The following is a 19,683-nucleotide window of genomic DNA, read 5'->3' on the forward strand; positions in this document are numbered from 1 at the left end:
TATTTAATAAAGTTGAAAGATTTCATTTTAAGCTGCGTTTACACCAAAGTTATTAACAAAATGTTATTAACTTAATCCTTATAGATTATATTAGATTGAACATAACTTATCATAAACATGATGAACAATGTGTTTGTCAAGTTTCGTTCAATCTAATAGAATCTATAAGGATTAAGCTATTAACATTTTGTTAATAACTGTGGTGTAAACGCACCTTTAGTATCAACTGACAATCTATTCATCACCTTTCACAACAATTACACATTATAGGAATTACTTATTTTTATTTGATAAAGTTAATAGCTTTTATTTTATACAACTGTATGTTTATGTTTAATAAAAGAACATCTCAATGTAATTTGTGGTACATAAAAAGCTGATTACTTGAGTTTCAGTATGAAACAGCTTCAATTTTAAAACCCCCTTAGATTGATTTATTGAATAGAAAAATTATAAATTAGCTAAATTTTATACCACAATTACAAAGAATGTAAAGCACCAATATTGAATTAAAGTTACAGAGATACCTTCAAATAACATCAAAATATAATAATCTAGTTGTCAATGACAGTACCATGAGTAAAAAAAGATAAATTGAAATGAATCTAGGTATAAGTAGCAAAATTGGTAAACCTCTAGAATCTAGATAATTGAAAAAGTCAATGGATAGGCCTATAAGAAAATTTTATGAATAGGTGTAGGCCTATCGTAACACTTCATACATAAAAAACTTATTCAATATGAATATTAAACACAAACCCTTGAATAAAACATAACTATAAAATTAGGATAAGCTAATAAAAAAGGATAAATTCAACTTTCAAATAATATTGTTTATAACCTAAAAATAGTGTTTTTTAGTGTCAACGAGAATTTTTGCCTCAGAGTTGAGTTTATGATGAAATTATAAGTTCAATACTACCAACCATGTCCATTAATAATAAAACGTGAATAAATTATAGTTTAAATATATTAGTTACCCTAAAAATAGCAAAAATCCACTACAAAATTTTTACACTACCGACAGCATAACAAAACACGAACATCGACTATCGACCTTTGAGATATCGAAATTAAGACTCTATCGACATGATAGTAGTTGTCGAGAGTCGACAGATGCTGAAAGTTCGATTTATCGATGGATTTACAGTTTACAGTTTTACACTTTCAATTTTCTGTTGGAATTTTTAACGATTTTAATCTTATTAAACGTCATTTCTCCTAATAAAACATTAGTGGAGCTGTGAAGTTAATAAAGTGTTAGTGCCGTTAATATTTTAATAGTTCTATCTGGATATTTTTTGAGATTTGCAGGAAAAACTATTAAATTTGATTGAAATGGCAGGAAAAATTGCTAAGGAGGCTCCAAAAGAATCTAGTGAAGACTTCAAAATTCCGCCAAAATTTCGATTCCAAGAAGGTAAATTTGTTTCTAATCAGTTAAATTTGATTTATTCTTAGATTATTGTGAATTTTTTTCAGTTTACTTGATGTTTGAATAGCGTTATAACTTAGAAAACAGTTTGAAAATTTTAAAACCTAACCTCAATCTCATCCTCTCACATAAACCATCCCCACCGTTTTTACCTATATAAAACTTGCTCTAAGTAAATAACACCCAATTTTAACTTGTTTTTAAATGTTTAGTGCATTTTTATCCTATTATTCACGTTTCTCAAGCAATATTTTGTCAATAACTAAATTTTTACAACTTTTTTCAGGAGAGAAAGTTCTGTGCTTCCACGGTCCTCTTCTATATGGGGCTAAATGTTTACAAAATCGGTATGACGAGAAAAATAAGACTTCAGAATATCTCATACATTACTCTGGGTGGAATAAAAGGTAATTTTAGTAATTTATTTCATAAAATTAATTTGTTGATGCGTGTACAATAATTATAATATTAGGTATTTAGACAATTTATGTATAAAATGTGTTTTTTTTGTAATTTATCTCTTGTTTTTGAGTCTAAAAATTTGGGTTTCTTCAATTTTTCAGTTGGGATGAATGGGTGCCTGAAAGTCGTGTATTGAAGCATAATGACTCAAATTTACAGAAACAGAAGGATCTTTCCAAGGCACAGAAGGCTAACCGGTGAGTGTCTCTTTTTCATTCTTTATCATTGTTTTCCTCATTCTCTTATCTCTTTTTCACTCCTTACCATAAGAACCTCCTTCTACAGATGCTCCTGAATTGATTTTACTTCTTCTCAAACTCGTCCTACTACAGTACTACTCCTCCTCCTCTTTCACCACATCCTTCTTCTCCTCCTCCTCCTCCTCCTCCTCCTCCTCCTTCCCATCCTCATTCTCCTTCATCATCTTCTCCTTCCCATCATCTAATGTTTATCAATTATGTTCTTTCAATGCTCCTTCTCCAACTAAACCAACTCTTTCTTCTATCCCTTTCCCACTTCCTCCTTTTCCCCTCCTCTTCTTATTTCTGCAACACCTTCACAGCAATCATTCCACAAGTTTATTAGAATTAAATTTTTAAAACGTTTCATACTCTTTATTTCTGAATGTAAATCGATGTTCAATTGCTTTTTCGTCATTCTTTTTTTTTGTCTAAATTCTCCTCCCTTAAGTGGAGAACTTTATCTCCTTCTACTCCTTTTGGTAGAGAGTTAGTGGGAAGGATATATTGAATATTGTTTCCGAAGAATAAACATTAATATGTCCAAAGCTCCACCAATTTATGTAGATGCATTACAATATTATCTTTAGTTATTCCAAATCATATACAGTTCAATAATTATTTTTTTCTTAGTCTATATTATGTAAATTCATCTATAATTTTACTGTATTGTAAGCTATTGTATATAAGTGTATAAGCCAGTGTATATTGTATCTACATAAATAAAGTACTCAATCAATCAATCAATCCTCCTTCACCTCCTTCGCCTTCTCCACCTCCTCCTCCTCCTCCTCCTCCTCCTCCACTACAATAAAACAGTTCAATCTTTCATAGACTTCAAATTTAAAATTTCTCCATTTATTCTACAGGAAAAAAGGCAAGAAAACAGGCAAAAAATCGGACGGCCCCGACATTCTCCCAGATAGCCCCGTCTCCCCATCGGGAGGCACTCAGTCCTCCTCCACTCCTCAGACTCCTGCTCCTCCTCCTCACTCCTACTCCTCCTCAGTGGACAGCGGCAGCGATGTGCCCACCTCCTCAAGCAAGAAGCGGAAGAGGTCGGTTGCGGGTGCAGCCTCTGTTGAGAGCGAAGACTTGTTCCTGTCCAAAGTTGAGATCAAGGTTAAACTGCCCGACGAACTCAAACCGTGGCTAGTGGATGACTGGGACTTGATCATCAATCAGAAGAAGGTTGGTCGAGGTTTAAGTTAACCAGAGATTAATCATTCACTTGTTACTTGTCTTCTCCATAGTCGTTAAGGTTAGTCAAGGTTTATGTTAACCCGAGATTAACTAGTTACTTGTTACTTTCCTTGCCCTATTAGGTAAGGAAAGTATTGCTTTCCGAAAAAAAAACTAAGGTACCCCAATTTCTAAATTTCTATACGTTTCAAGGTCCCCTGAGTCCAAAAAAGTGGTTTTTGAGTATTGTTCTGTATGTGTATGTGTGTCTGTGTACACGATATCTCATCTCCCAATTAACGGAATGACTTGAAATTCGGAACTTAAAGGCCTTACACTATAAGAATCCGATTTCGATCAAATGCAATTCAAGATGACGGCTAAAATGGCGAAAATGTTGTCAAAAACAGGGTTTTTCGGATTTTCTTGAAAATTGCTCTAACGATTTGGATCAAATTCATACCTTAAATAATCATTGATAAGCTATATCAACTGCCACAAGTCTCATATCTGTAAAAATTTCAGGAGCTCCGCCCCATCTATGCAAAGTTTGATTTTAGATTTCCAATTATCAGGTCCCAGATATAATTTAAACGGAAAAGATTGAGCATGAAAAAAATCTTCAATTAATGTCCAGTAACATTTTCACCTAAAATTGAAAATAAGCTTGAAATTTGAGAAAATGTGATTATTCAATTGCAAACTAATGGCAACTGTTGATTCTATTATCTATATCATCTCAAGTTGATACACAACACCATAATTTGATACAAAACTTCCATACTTTGGATGAATTCTAGTTTGTTGTTGGGAGTGTAAGAGTGTAAGAAGGGCACAGTATGAGAGACTACCAGCGTCACATAGCTTCACCAAAAACAACTACTAGGACTATTGGCTTCAGTTAACACTCACATTTGCAACATAGACACCCTATACACTGTCTATTATTAGTGTGTTGTTGGGAGTGTAAGAGTGTAAGAAGGGCACAGTATGAGAGACTACCAGCGTCACATAGCTTCACCAAAAACAACTACTAGGACTATCGGCTTCAGTTAACACTCACATTTGCAACATAGACACCCTATACACTGTCTATTATTAGTGTGTTGTTGGGAGTGTAAGAGTGTAAGAAGGGCACAGTATGAGAGACTATCAGCGTCACATAGCTTCACCAAAAACAACTACTAGGACTATCGGCTTCAGTTAACACTCACATTTGCAACATAGACACCCTATACACTGTCTATTATTAGTGTGTTGTTGGAGTGTAAGAGTGTAAGAAGGGCACAGTATGAGAGACTACCAGCGTCACATAGCTTCACCAAAAACAACTACTAGGACTATCGGCTTCAGTTAACACTCACATTTGCAACATAACGGTCCTTTACCATGGCGTATCCTCTTATACCATATTTTCCCAATGCTTGAACGTCTTCTGGAGTCGTGGAAACTGAGCATTATTACCTGTTCCAGCTGTTTATTTTAGTGTTCTTTTCACTTGATTGTTATCAAATAAAACTCAATTCAAATCTAATAATATTTTTTCCTTTCAGTTGATAGCTTTGCCTGCCAAAACCAACGTAGATCAAATTTTGGAAGACTATGTAAAATACAAGACGTCTAGTAAGAGTCATACCCCGAACAAGTGAGTATATATTGTAATATTATTGTAAACCAGATCTTAAAAATAACTTCAACTATAGTGAGGTCCACGTTATAATGGCAGTGTTTGATTAGCAATGATATTGCTATCCTTGTCTATTATTCACCAAAGGGGATAGCGCTATCTCTTTCTCCCTTTGCTCTGTTGCCAGATCGTCTTTTAACAATGTAGAATTGATAATTAAATAACAAAATATTTCATCTTAATTATGAAATTATTGAAAATATAATTTCTTGCTTAAAATATAATTGATTATTTTAAACGAGAATGAACAGTTAATGAATATGAATGAATGAATGAATGAATAAAGGCCTTTAATGAACATTTCAAAGAAATCATTACATAATATTATTGTATATTTAATTGTCGGCATATCTCCATGGCAAAGTGCCGTCAAGAGGAGATGAACAGTTAATATTACATCAATAAATCTGTATCAGCTACCGTCTATAGAAGGTAGACACAAGACAGAAGATCGGCCATGTTTTTTCTCCCATCTTTCTTCACTGCCATTATAACGTGGACCTCAATATAGTAAAAAACATAACAAGAAAGCTTGATTTGTTTTTCTGTGTGTTTTGTTTGTTATTTGTATTTGATTTTAACTACAAGTCTTGGCCGCTTCGCTCTATAAATAAATTTATGAATTGTTTAATAATATTTCAATTATTGTATGATATAATTTTTTACTTAGATTGATTATTTTTTTATGATTGATTTCAATTATTATCCTATAATAATAATAATAATAATAATATAATAATAATAATTTATTTTTGTCAAAGAACAATTACAAAATTGCATTAGACAATGAGAATTTTAAAAAAACATTACATTAATAATTTTGGTGGAGGCCCACTCAATACAAATTTATACCATCTAGGTAACTCATAAATAAGAAATATAATCTTATACACATATTAGTAGGTCCTATAATTTACAGTTTATAAGACAAACATTAATTGAAGGAGTTTTCATAAAATTCAGTCAAACTATAAAATGGGTTGTCACTTAGGAATTTGTTTATTGTCTTTCTGAAACTAGGATAAGGTAGATCTCTGACATATGATGGCAAATGATTAAAAAGTCTTATTCCCACATTAAAATGGCTTCTATAAAATATAAAGCGAGCAATCTCTGATTATATGTTTGTGTCACCCGATCTCGAAAACGGCTCTAACGACTCTCATGAAATTTGGAACAAAAAGCTACCCTACCTAACCTACCCCACCTAACCTACCTTACCCAACCTACCCCCAAAACCCCTAACCTAATTAACCCGCCCACCACTGTAAGTTTATGACATGAAAATTCGATTACAGTAGGTCTCATCCCTCGGAAAACTCGCTGAAAGACATAATCATCCTTGGAAAAACAGCTGAGAATTTCGTCGTCTGTCGATAATGGAAGTGAGTGAGCGAGTGCATGTGTGGGAGTGAGACAAAATTATGCCTCGCGGTTATCATGAATAATATTATAATTATGTCAGTTAATTATGAACGAATTTCAGTCATAATTTGTTTTATTTTTAGGGAATATGCAGTCTCTGAGGTTATGAATGGAATCCGAGACTATTTTAACGTTATGCTACAATCTCAGCTACTTTATAAGGTGGAAAGAAGTCAGTGTACCAAGGTAAGTGAAACTAGTAGTTCTGTGAACAGTAGACCTCACGCAGTTTTCTCATCCACAAGTATCTGGTGTGACCTGTTCACCGGCTTCTCCAGACATCTGTGTAATGCATGCAGTGAATAATCCACTTGTCAGCTGATAGATAATAAATAAATAAATAAATAAATAAATAAATTTTATTGTCATAAACCAACATTGGTAATTGACAAAGTCACACAGTAAACAAAATATAGAACACAAAATACATTCATTCAGGTACTATCAAAAAACTCGTTCAAACAATAAAACGGTCTTCCAACAAGCCAATTAAATAGTAATTTCTTGAAATGAACAATGTTAGCACAACATTTGATCTCTGTAGGTAACTTATTATAGATTCTTAGTCCTATGCTGTCATAATGCTTCATGCTTGTGGAGAGACGTTGATATGGTATGTCAATTTGATGTTTATATCTTGTATCATGAGCATGAATTTTGCATCTTGTCTTCAAATTAGGTAAGTTTTTCATTGTATAAATAGTTACATTGTAGATATACAAATTTATGACTGTCAATAGTTTAAGTTTCTTAAAAAGAGGTCGACAGTGGCTCAGATAGTCTGCACCTGACAAAACTCTGACTGCTTTTTTGCAATAATAATACTTTGTTCATGTGGCTGCTATTCCATATATTAAGATACCATAGGCAATTATGCTTTGAAAAAAGGCAAAGTATGAGTTCCTGAGATATTGTTCTGGAACTAAGTTTTCAATTGTCTCAGTAAATAAATAACTCTAGCTAGCCTACCAGTAATGAAATTTATGTGGGGTTCCCAAGTCAACTTGGGGTCAAACATTAATCCAAGGAATTTGATACTATTGCTGTTGTTTAGTGTGTGATCTCTCTGGCTAAATGTCATAAACTGAGTTTTGTCTTCATTTAATTTGAAGCCATTCGCTCTGAACCATTTGGAAGCTTCTATTAACGTATTAGCTGTCATATTCTTTAGTGTGTGTGCATCTGAGTGAGAATGAAGAAAAGTGGTATCATCAGCGTACAACACAGTCTTACTATTGAGTGAGAGAGGGAGATCATTGATCATAATCACAAATAAGAGAGGTCCCAAAATTGATCCTTGGGGGACACCAAACTTCACTCTGGCAAGATCTGATTTATTATTGCCCACACATACAACCTGTTTGCGTTCACTAAGGTAGGACCTAAAGAGACTGAGACTCTTCCCAGTGATTCCATAAAATGCCAATTTATTCAGCAGGATATTGTGTTCCACGCAGTCAAATGCTTTGCTCAGGTCACAGAATGCGGCCTGAGCAAAACACTTACTCTCAAATGATTCAATCACAAATTTTATCAGGGAATCAAAGGCGTCATTGGTAGATCTTCCCTTCACAAAACCAAATTGATGTTCTGATAACACTCTAATATTTATCAAATATTCGTATACCTGTATGTACATGACAATCTCTAGCACTTTTGAAAACACAGGCACTATCTGAATAGGTCTGAAGCTAGACGGTTCTTCTTTAGAACCTTTCTTAAAACCGGAACGACCTTGGACACTTTTAACACATTAGGAAAAATACCTTTTGAAATGCAGATGTTTATACATCGAGTCAGTGCTGGTACCACTGCACCTGCAATACTTTTAAGAAGGCAACTGGATAGGCCTAGAAATCCTCGCTTTTAGATGGCTTTAGATTATGAACCACTCTAGAGATAACTTCTTGACTGACCTCATGAAAACTAAAAGTGGCATTATGCTCTTTATCAACACTTCCATTTAGCATTTCGATGGCTGATATGGATGGCTTCACTATCTTTTCATGAACATCATCAACCGACTGTATGAAATATTCATTCAAGATATTTGGCATTGGAGTAGTGAAATCTTGAACACTATTACTTGAAGATATCGTTTTGATTATATGCCATGCTTTCCTGCAACTGTTATTCGAGGACTCTATAATTGAAACAATAGACTCTCTCTTGGCCTCATCTAATGATTTTTTGTAAAGTGCTCTACATCTTTGATATACAGTTTTAGCATGTTCAGTATTTACTTTTTTAAAGTTTTCATGAGAGATAGTCAATAAAATCTTCATCCTTCCAAGCTCAGGTGTATACCAGTCAGCCTTACGTTTGGTTCTCTTTCTATTCTTAACTAAGGATTTATTTTTCCTGCAGGTCATTTTGGGAATAGTCAGATTGAAATAATACAAAACTACATTTAGAAAGGATTCGAACATGACGCTGGCATCTGGCTTATCCAAGACAGCCTTCCAGTCTACCAAAGTCAGAGCCTGGTTAAATTGTAACATTTTATCGATAGTGACAGGTCTTGAAATAATTGTAACAAATTTGTTAATACTGGCCTTAATAGAACAATCTGGTACACATATCATCACACAGTCATGATCTGAATCTGGGAATTCCATGACACTTGAAATTGTCGTATCAGGTTGAGTATTTGAAAAAACGTTATCAAGACATGCTTGATTTCTTGTAGGCAGAGTATTAAAAAGTCTAAGATTGAATTGTCTCAATAAATTTTTTAAATTATATAAATGACAAGTTTCTTGATTTATATCAAAAGCAGAATTTAAGTCACCTCCAAATACAAGAGTATAGCCATTATAGCAACTTCTTGACATGTATATAAGAAGTTCCTCCAATTTATCTAGAAATAGTTTTGGATCTCCACAAGGTGATCTGTACAAAGATACAATAATAAGTCTTTTGGCTTTAATAACGGTACAGGTGTACTCAAATTCACGTTCAATGCATGGGAAGTCCAAACATAATTCCCGACTTTGAGAGTTGAGATCCTGTCTTACAAAGATAGCAACTCCACCATTCTTATGTAATGATCTACAATAACTACTAGTTACAATATAATCCTCCAATTTACAGAACTCAATTTCATCAGCATGCAACCAGTGCTCACTTACACCGATGACATCAATATCCTCATTCAATAGGAAAACATTTAGAACATTTAATTTGCCCCTCAAACATTGAACATTTAGGTAAGCAATCCTAACATGAGGCTTTGCAACTTTAGTTGAAACTAATCCACACCCACTTGATCCTGGGTTAGTGAGTTTAAATCGTGCACAATACCAGTATCCGTCAAAGAGTCTAGAAATGTTGAAGGACTGCGGAGAACGTTACGAGAGTCTCCGTCATCCCTCTGCACCGCGCCAAACGTAGCAACACAACCCGAATTAGGCTCTGATTGGAATGGAAGGTTCCTTGGTGTGTCAAAGAGAAGCACAGATTATGAATAATAATTATATTGTATGATTCATCCTATCTTCAGAGTAGATGATATAATATATTGATATCGGAGTATGGAAAGAATTCCTTTTCCTTTCATACTAGTAGTTCTGTGATCAGTAGACCTCACGCAGTATTCTCATCCACAAGTATCTGATGTCACCTGTTTGAAATGTTAACAAACTCAGTTCACGTTTGAGTTTGTATTCCATATGATATAATTCATCCAGTTCCGTGATAATCTTTCCATGTGATGAAAATTAATTTTTTACGATCAAAAATATTATAATTTCTTCAGAATTATTTAGTTCATTTGATTATTTTTAAATGCATATTAAATAAGTTTTTTTTCAAATGTGAGAATATTGATAATGATGGACACGCATAATAATACCATGACTGCAGAACAAAATATTGAAACCAAAGACCTTAAATATACATACCTCTTTAAGGTCTTTGATTGAAACTATAGACCTTATTGACCGAGCGAAGTGAGGTCTAAGATTCAAGTCGACGGTTTGGCATTTCTCTTAATGTTTAAATGTTTATATGTTGCACATTTACGGCGAAACGCGGTAATAGATTATCATGAAATTTGACAGGTATGTTCCTTTTTAAATTGCGCGTCGACGGATATACAAGGTTTTTGGAAATTTTGCATTTCAAGGATAATATAAAAGGAAAAAGGAGCCTCCTTCATACGCCAATATTAGAGTAAAAATCTGGTGTGGCGCACTCACACAACTTTCCTTGCCGTTATGAAAATTGATCAACTGACGCTATGTTCCCGCGCATATCAAATCTACTATTCTAAGATCTGAGACAGCTGGTGACAGGACAATAGCGCTGCAGACACACGAAGTCTGCTTTCTCTTCATAGTGAATGATTTAATAGAATCAACAGTTGCCAACAGTTTGCAATTGAATAATCTTATTTTCTCGCATTTCGAGCTTATTTTCAATTTTAGGTGAAAATTTTACTGAACATAAATTGTAGAGATTTTCATGCTGAATCTTTTCCACTTAATTTTTTTTTGTTTAAATTGTATCTGAAGCCTGATAATTGGGAATCTAAAATCAAACTTTGCATAGATGGTACAGTGCTCCTGAAATTTCTACAGATATGGGACTAGTGGCAGTTGATAGAGCTTATCGATGACTATTGTAGGTATAACTTTAATCAAAATCGTTGGAGCCGTTTTCGAGAAAATCGCGGAAAACCCTGTTTTTGACAAAATTTTCGCCATTTTAGCCGCCATCTTGAATCGCATTTGGTCGAAATTGTTCGTGTCGGATCCTTATAGTGTAAGGACCTTGAGTTTCAAATTTCAAGTCATTCCGTTGATTGGGAGATGAGATATCGTGTACACAGATGCACATACACTCAAACACACACACACACACACACACACACACACACACACACACACACACACACACACACACACACATACAGACCAATACCCAAAAACCACTTTTTTGGACTCAGGGGACCTTGAAACGTATAGAAATTTAGAAATTGGAATACCTTAATTTTTTTCGGAAAGCAATACTTTCCTTACCTATGGTAATAGGGCAAGGAAAGTAAAAATCATACTATAGAATTATTCATCATAAATCAGCTGACAAGTGATTACACAGATGTGTGGAGAAGCCAGTCTATTGCTGTATTTCCATAAGGTCTATAGTTTCAATCAGGTACTTGTGGATGAGAATACTGCGTGAGGTCTACTGTTCACAGAACTACTAGTATAAAAGGAAAAAGGAGCCTTCTTCATACGCCAATATTAGAGTAAAAATCAGACTATACAATTATTCATCATAAATCAGCTGACAAGTGATTACACAGATGTGTGGAGAAGCCAGTCTATTGCTGTATTTCCATAAGGTCTATAGTTTCAATCAGGTACTTGTGGATGAGAATACTGCGTGAGGTCTACTGTTCACAGAACTACTAGTATAAAAGGAAAAAGGAGCCTTCTTCATACGCCAATATTAGAGTAAAAATCAGACTATAGAATTATTCATCATAAATCAGCTGACAAGTGATTACACAGATGTGTGGAGAAGCCAGTCTATTGCTGTATTTCCATAAGATCTATAGTTTCAATCAGGTACTTGTGGATGAGAATACTGCGTGAGGTCTACTGTTCACAGAACTACTAGTAGAAATTTACACGGCTTCTCCAGACATATGTGTAATCCAATTGCCAGCTGATTGATTATAAATAATTCTATTGTCTGATTTATCCCATCTTCAGAGTAGATGATAATATAGTGATATCGGAGTATGGAGGGAATTCCTTATCCTATTATTATCCTTAAAATGCAAGATTTCAAAAAACCTTGTGTATACTTCGACGTGAAGTTAAAAAAGGAATATTCGTGCCAAATCTCATATCTGGAATTTATCTGACAATCAATGGTTGAGTTCAAAGCCACTGATCGGTGAGTGAACGATGAGATCGGTGAGTGAACGTGGCTCTGAACGAAGTACTGTTTTGTCGTTGAACGATGCATAAGACTCACATGCAGCGCTAGATGATTTGGAATTGAAATCGGCCATTAAGGGGACAGCCTGGGAGATTATTACATACTAAAGATCTTGACGATTTTTGTGATCTATAATATTACAAAAAATATATATTATATTATAATATCTCGCACTAAAATACCTCAATGGAACCTTTAATTTCAAGTAAGAGCTAGCATTGGGAAGGCATAGGTATTGTGCGTTTATACCTCTTCAAGGTCTTTGGTCTAACTGATAAGAAAAAAATACGTCATATCCGGTTCGTTCACTGATCAGTTAATTGTACTTTTCCACCAATGGAAAAGAACGTAAATAGAGTAGCTGAACGTAAACAGACATGGCTGAATATGAGGTTGTTTACAAATGATGGACTCCATTATAATGTATTTGGGAGCAGAGAAATGCATGATTACATAAATTCAATAACATTTTAAATATTTTACAAAGCATTTAAAACTACTCCAATCACCTGATGGTTTTGCATTTTAATTGATTACAATGAAATAGGTTAAGTTCTAGTTTTGTTTACAAAATATGATCAACAGGGGAAACATCTGTCAGTCATGACTCATGAGCAACCGTTCAGCCACAGAATACACACAAAATGGAAGGTATCAATCTAACCAAGATTTGAGTGCAGCAAGACCACGACACATGACTGCATCATCTTGTTAGAAATTAAAACTACTGCTGTATTACAATGCTACACTTTCTTCCAAGAAAGATTATGGCGTCAAGATACTAGCCGACTTTTCATTCTGTGGTTCATCTGTGATCACTAATCTGTGATCAGGTTTTTTACTGAACGTAAAAAAACCCCGATGGAATTGATCAGTGGCTCTGAACTCAACCAATATTTTAATTTACATCTCAATACGGACTTCCTATGTGCTTAGTCATGCAGCATGTATTATTCCGAAAACATATTGTTCTCAATCAATTGGTAGTAATATCTATCAGTTAAGTGTTGAAATAAAAAAATATATAGGTTAAATCAGTGATTAAAAATATGAATTTAATGTTATCTACAGCTGGTACTAATCAACTACACTCAACTCCAAACCAAAGACCTTAAAGATGCATAGACTCACATGCAGCGCTAGTGTCATACTTGGAATTGAAATCCGCCATTGAGGGGGCAACCCATAAGATTATTACATACCAATGCCACCAATGCCTTTGTGATCTATAGTATTAAAAATATATAATAGGCCTATATCATATCTCGTGCTAAAATGGCGGCCTTCAATTTCAAGTAAGAGCTATCATTGGGAAGGCATAGGCATTGTGGGTCTATATCTCTTTAAGGTCTTTGCTCCAAACTACCGGTTTAATACCAGTACACAATTTATCACAGGGTGACGTGCTTATTACAGCTGGTAACTTAAGATGCTAAATCATATCTTGAATCATGATCATCATCAATGCTAATCAAATACTGCCATTATAACGTGGACCTCACTATGGAACAAGAACAACCACAACATGATACAGTATCAACACAATTCTCAACTTGATACACAACACTACGGTTTGATACATTCGCTATCTGCTTTGTCCAATGAAAGACAAGGATAGCAACACCAATGTTAATAAGGTGCTGATTTCTCACTCTATACAATGATGGGTGCCCATACCTAATTATCCTGTTTTTAAACAGATATAGTAAGATTTATAGTTAATTGAATTTAAAATTTATTTTTCAGTTGATAGCTGATAATCCTGACTTACCTATGACCAAGCTATATGGAGCTCAACATCTATTGAGATTATTTGGTGAGTATTATTTGATACTTATATTATTCAAGGTAAACTGTATGAATATCGGGTTATTCATTTTTCAATTAAACTACTATAGTGAGGTCCACGTTATAATGGCAGTGTTTGATTACCGATGATATTGCTATCCTTGTCTATTATTCAAAAGAGAAACGAGAAAGAGATAGTGCTATCCGTTTTGTTGAATAAGGATAGCAATACCAGTGCTATTTAAACACTGCCATTATAACGTGGACCTCTCTATATGCATAGAAAAAAGAATGAAAGTAGTTTGGCTTCTACACTATTTAAATTCTATTATATTAAGCGAGCAACTTCTGTTTATATGTTTGTATTTCACCGGATCTCGAAAACGGCTCTAACGACTCTCACGAAATTCAGAACATAGTAGGTTTATTATAAAGATTCGATTACACTAGGTCTCATCCCTGAGAAAACTCGCTGAAGGACATTAAAAGGATAATTATTATTCATCCTTGGGAAAACAGCTGATAATAATTATTTCGTCGTCTGTTGGTGATGAAAGTGAGTGAGCGAGTTCATGTGTGTGGGACTGTGTCAAAATTATGACATCTGTTGAACTTTTGTAATCATTCAATCAGGTACTTAGTGCCGGTTGCAAAAAAGCCGAGTTATTTTCAATCCTGATTAATTCCAGTAGATCCATCTTTTTGAAATGGTCTTCTCTGATTTGGTTCACGTGAAATTAATCAGGATTAAAATTTAACCGGTTTTTGTGCAACTGGGCCTTTGTGAGGGAAAGTTTTGCATTCCTCTGGGAATTAATCTCAATTTACTGTGATTAGATAGAACATTTCTGTATGAATGTTATTATAATTTCTTCTTTCGTAATACATTTTTTATGCTGTTGTACTCCAGAGCGAAGCTCGGTCCCCGATATTATGTGATAAACTATGGAATAAAGTGATGGTCCTGATTCAAATATTGAGAGATTCGCGTTAAAAAGTCAGTGAAACCTATAAGACTACAGGGTTGTCGATTCTCTGTTACCACCGCCTTCTAAAGTAGATAGCTGTAATTCAAGTCATCCCCCTATATCTGATCTGATATCAATAGCTGATTCTTTTCAATAATGATCAACTTTATCTCATTCATTAAAATTAAATTCACTCATTTTCCGAAATGAATTTCAATTTATCAATGATTTATTGAATTATCTCTATAGTTTCGAATTTATTTCATTCATTCATTTATACTTCTAAACATTGAATGAATTCTACAAACCATGGCATATTTTCTTATGCTATCTTTTCTCGATGATTATATCAACAACAAAATGACAACCTAATAATTAATTGATTGATTTCTTTATTGATTGATACAATAAGTACATCATCAAAGCGTTAGGGAGAGGAAAAATAAGGTAACCTTGTGCTATTCCTCTCCCAAATTTAGATAAGGTTACACCTAGTCCCAAATAGTTCAAGTCTTGTAGTTGTTCACTTCACAAAATTTATTGATTTTAATTCTTTAATTGATTGATACAATAAGTACATCATGAAAATGATAGGGAGAGGAGAAATAAGGTAACCTTGTGCTATTCCTCTCCCAAATTTAGATAAGGTTACACATAGTCCCAAATAGGTTGAGTCTTGTAGTTGTTCACTTCACTACATTTTCAGTCCTCAAGTATTTTCACAAAGTAGATTTTCAAATTTAGATTTATAATTGTATTTTTCAGTGAAATTGGGCGGTGTCCTAGCCTATACAGCTTTAGACGAGAAATCAGTCCAGATTCTGTTGGCAAATTTCCAGGACTTCCTGAGGTAAAGTATTTTTTATCAATTTGTCATAGTATTCATCCAAAATCACACCCTTTTCTTCTTCTTCTTCTTCTTCTTCTTCTTCTTCTTCTTCTTCTTCTTCTTCTTCTTCTTCTTCTTCTTCTTCTTCTTCTTCTTCTTCTTCTTCTTCTTCTTCTTCTTCTTCTCTTCTTCTTCTTCTTCTTCTTCTTCTTCTTCTTCTTCTTCTTCTTCTTCTTCTTCTTCTTCTTCTTCTTCTTCTTCTTCTTCTTCTTCTTCTGCTTCTGCTTCTCATCCTGTCATCTTCTTCTTTCTATTTGTCTATTTTTTTTCTTTTCCCTCTTCATTGTCATCCTTCTATTAAATCATTGTGTAGGGGAGAGCGGGGCAAGTTGATACGGGGGCAGGTTGATATATTTAATATTGTGAACGTAGGTGCACGCGCAAAGGGACAGAATTTGAGTCAGACATGTTGTCTTACTGTTTGGTAATACCTAATGGAGCCTCATTGCCGACAGACCACTGTAAGCGGCTGTATAATTGAAAGAGTGTTTTGTGTAGTGGAAAGTAATTTTTGACCATCTTATTTGAGTTGAACAAGCAACAACATACCACCTGGGAAATTCACCATTGTTATAGCTCAAATCATATTTATAGGTGAGTGTTATGTGATAGTTTCAATTTTCCAGTTATCTACAGTAAATTTCACACTTACCTACAGTAAATTGTTCCAGTTCCAATCGTAAATTGTTCCATCACGTGACTAGTGCAAAATGTTCCCATGTAACGCCATTTCAAAATCGTTGGTTTAAGCTTTTGGCGCGCACATATAAAGTTGATTTACACTAAACTGTGTCGTTTACTAGCTGCGTGAATGAAAAAAAGGCTGTTTCACAAACCTACCGTCTAGAAAAGTGTAAATTTATTTTATTCCATTACTCTCAAATTTTCTATCGAGAAAAATTCATTTAATGAATGGTTATCAAACATCATATTGTTGGTAAAGTATTCTATGCTATAGTGAACAAACTATCAGCGCATGCGCAGAGAAGCAAGCAGACTATAGTGAGGTCCACGTTATAATGACAGTATTTGTTCAACTTTAGTTTTGCTACCCTTGTCTATCATACGACAAAGCCGGAGGTACTATCATTTTCAAGGTCCACAACGATGACAATTATGTTTTTGACAGTGTAGAAATATAATTAATTAATGCAGAAAATCGGCATCGCTATTCTTCTATCTTCATTCACTGACATTATAAGGTAGACCACACTATACAATAATCGACCAATGAAAGCTCAGATAGTTGGAACTGTACCAGGTCGGACAATTTACCATATTTCGACTGTGGGGCAGAAAGTATGACCGGAACAGGTTTCTGGAACAGAATCTGTCAAAATTACTCCCATGGAACGCGGAACTTGTTACTTGGTAAATTGTGAATCGGACAATTTACCACATTCCAAAGTTCATTTTTTTCTGCTGCTAGATTAATTTGTTTGTCATTCAATTCTCTTACTTTTTCTTCTTCATCTTCTCGTTATTTTCTTCTTTTTCTATTTTTATATTCCATGACTTCTCCTTCTTTGTTTCCTCAATCATAGATAGTTTTCTTAGACTATTATCCTTTATTGCCCTCCACTCTGATTTTGAAACTCAATTCAATTGAATTTTCAAGCAAAAATCACTTCACTACTCAAAACTTTCACGTTTTCTTGTTAAACTAGTATTTCTGATTAGTAATAACTAGTACTTCTGTGAACAGTAAACCTCACGCAGTATTCTCATCCACAAGTACCTCATTGAAACTATAGACCTTATGGAAATACAGCAATAGACTGGCTTCTCCACACATCTGTGTAATCACTTGTCAGCTGATTTATGATGAATAATTCTATAGTCTGATTTTTACTCTAATATTGGCGTATGAAGGAGGCTCCTTTTTCCTTTTATATTATCCTTGAAATGCAAAATTTCCAAAAACCTTGTATATACGTCGAAAAAAGGAACATACCTGTCAAATTTCATGAACATCTATTACCGCGTGTCGCCGTAAATGCGCAACATTTAAATATTAAGAGAAATGCCAAACCGTCGACTTGAATCTTGAGGTGCGTACAGATATACGCGCCGCGAACATGAGCAAAATTCACTTTTAATCAGCTGATATATCTGTTTTTTACAGAAACGGTAAGATACAGATATAAAAAGCTTGGCATCAGCTGATTAAAAGTAAATTGCTCATGTTCGCGGCGCGTGAATCTGTACGCACCTTTAGACCTTACTTCGCTCGGTCAGTTATCGTCCGCCAAACATCTGTTTTCCAATGACTTTTTGATCTGCTTGGAAAAAATAGACAACATTAGTTAACATGGGAGTATTCACACATTTGCAGTCTGCCAATGTGTGAATACTCTCATATAAACCAATTGTATTCTATTTTCGTCCAGCAGTGCAGAAATTCATTGAAAAAGAAAGCTCTAGTAGACGATTCTCTACTCTTACTATTTTAATAATATCTCCAATTTTGTTTCAGATTCCTACAGAAAAATGCGACCACCTACTTCAATCTACAGTCTTACTCCATCCTGCAAACCGACGTTCAGAAAAAATCCTAAATTTTTTCAAGACTTGAAAAAAATCAGTTTTACAGAAAACTGAGTTCCTCAAAACTGGGGTTTTTGTTTAAACATAGCTTCCCAAAACTGGGCTGACGAGAAAACTCGGCTTCTAAAAACTGAGTTTTAGAGATAACTGAGTATCTCAAAACTGAAGTTTTCGTTTGAATATAGATTTCCAAAACTTTGTTGACGAGAAAACTTGGTTCCTGAAAACCGAGTTTTGGAGAAAACTGAGTATCTCAAAACTGAACTTTTCGTTTAAACTTATATTGTCAAAACTTGGTTCCTGAAAACCGAGTTTTAGAGAAAACTGAGTATCTCAAAACTGAACTTTTCGTTTAAACTTATATTGTCAAAACTTGGTTCCTAAAATCTGAGTTTTAGAGGAAACTGAGTATCTCAAAACTGAACTTTTCGTTTAAACTTATATTGTCAAAACTTGGTCCCTGAAAACCGAGTTTTAGAGAAAACTAAGTATCTCAAAACTGGGATTTTCGTTAGAAAATGGTTTTTAAAAAATGGGGGTTTCTTTTAAACATATTTTGTCAAAACTTGGTTGACAAGAAAACTTGGTTCCTGAAAACTGAGTTTTAGAGAAAACTGATTATCTCAAAACTGGGATTTTCGTTTGAACATGGTTTCTCAAAAATGGGGGTTTCTTTTGAACATGTTTTGCCAAAACTGGGTTTACAAGAAACTGGGTTTCTGAAAACTAGGTTATAGAGAAAAACTCTGTTTCTAAAAAGTGAATCTAAAAACTGGGGTTCACAAAACTCAGGTTTTGAGCTAACTGCGTTTTAGAAATCTACTTTTTTTAGAAAACTGAGTTTTTAGAAACTAAATTTTCAATCATATTTGAAAAATGAAGTTCTATTCATAAGTTAATATTATGAAATACAGTTCTGTATTTGATTGAAGTACTTACACTCATACATTTATCCTAAAAACGTGCATACCATGTGTGCTTTAGTTATGCTCTAGATTATACAAATCTATTTAAGATTTTTTGTGTAATTTCTACTATAACATTACATTTCAAGAACAGCTCAATATATATATTAAGTAGTGAGAAACTTTTAGTTTTTTATAATCATT

At 34.1% G+C, this 19,683-nt stretch overlaps 1 protein-coding gene across 1 annotated transcript; it reads left to right on the plus strand.

Moving 5' to 3' along the window:
- The first annotated feature begins 1,135 nt into the window (after positions 1 to 1,135).
- Positions 1,136 to 19,007, plus strand: LOC111052724 (mortality factor 4-like protein 1). The gene is made up of 9 exons (XM_039441091.1): positions 1,136 to 1,420; positions 1,722 to 1,842; positions 1,999 to 2,094; positions 3,006 to 3,327; positions 4,872 to 4,963; positions 6,514 to 6,616; positions 14,129 to 14,198; positions 15,904 to 15,988; positions 18,504 to 19,007. The coding sequence occupies exons 1-9, from the start codon at positions 1,339 to 1,341 to the stop codon at positions 18,583 to 18,585; spliced, it is 1,053 nt and encodes a 350-aa protein (XP_039297025.1). The 5' UTR covers positions 1,136 to 1,338; the 3' UTR covers positions 18,586 to 19,007.
- The last annotated feature ends 676 nt before the right edge of the window (positions 19,008 to 19,683 follow it).

This window comes from Nilaparvata lugens, chromosome 14, assembly GCF_014356525.2.
Source record: "Nilaparvata lugens isolate BPH chromosome 14, ASM1435652v1, whole genome shotgun sequence".
Classification (NCBI taxonomy): Eukaryota; Metazoa; Arthropoda; class Insecta; order Hemiptera; family Delphacidae; genus Nilaparvata; species Nilaparvata lugens.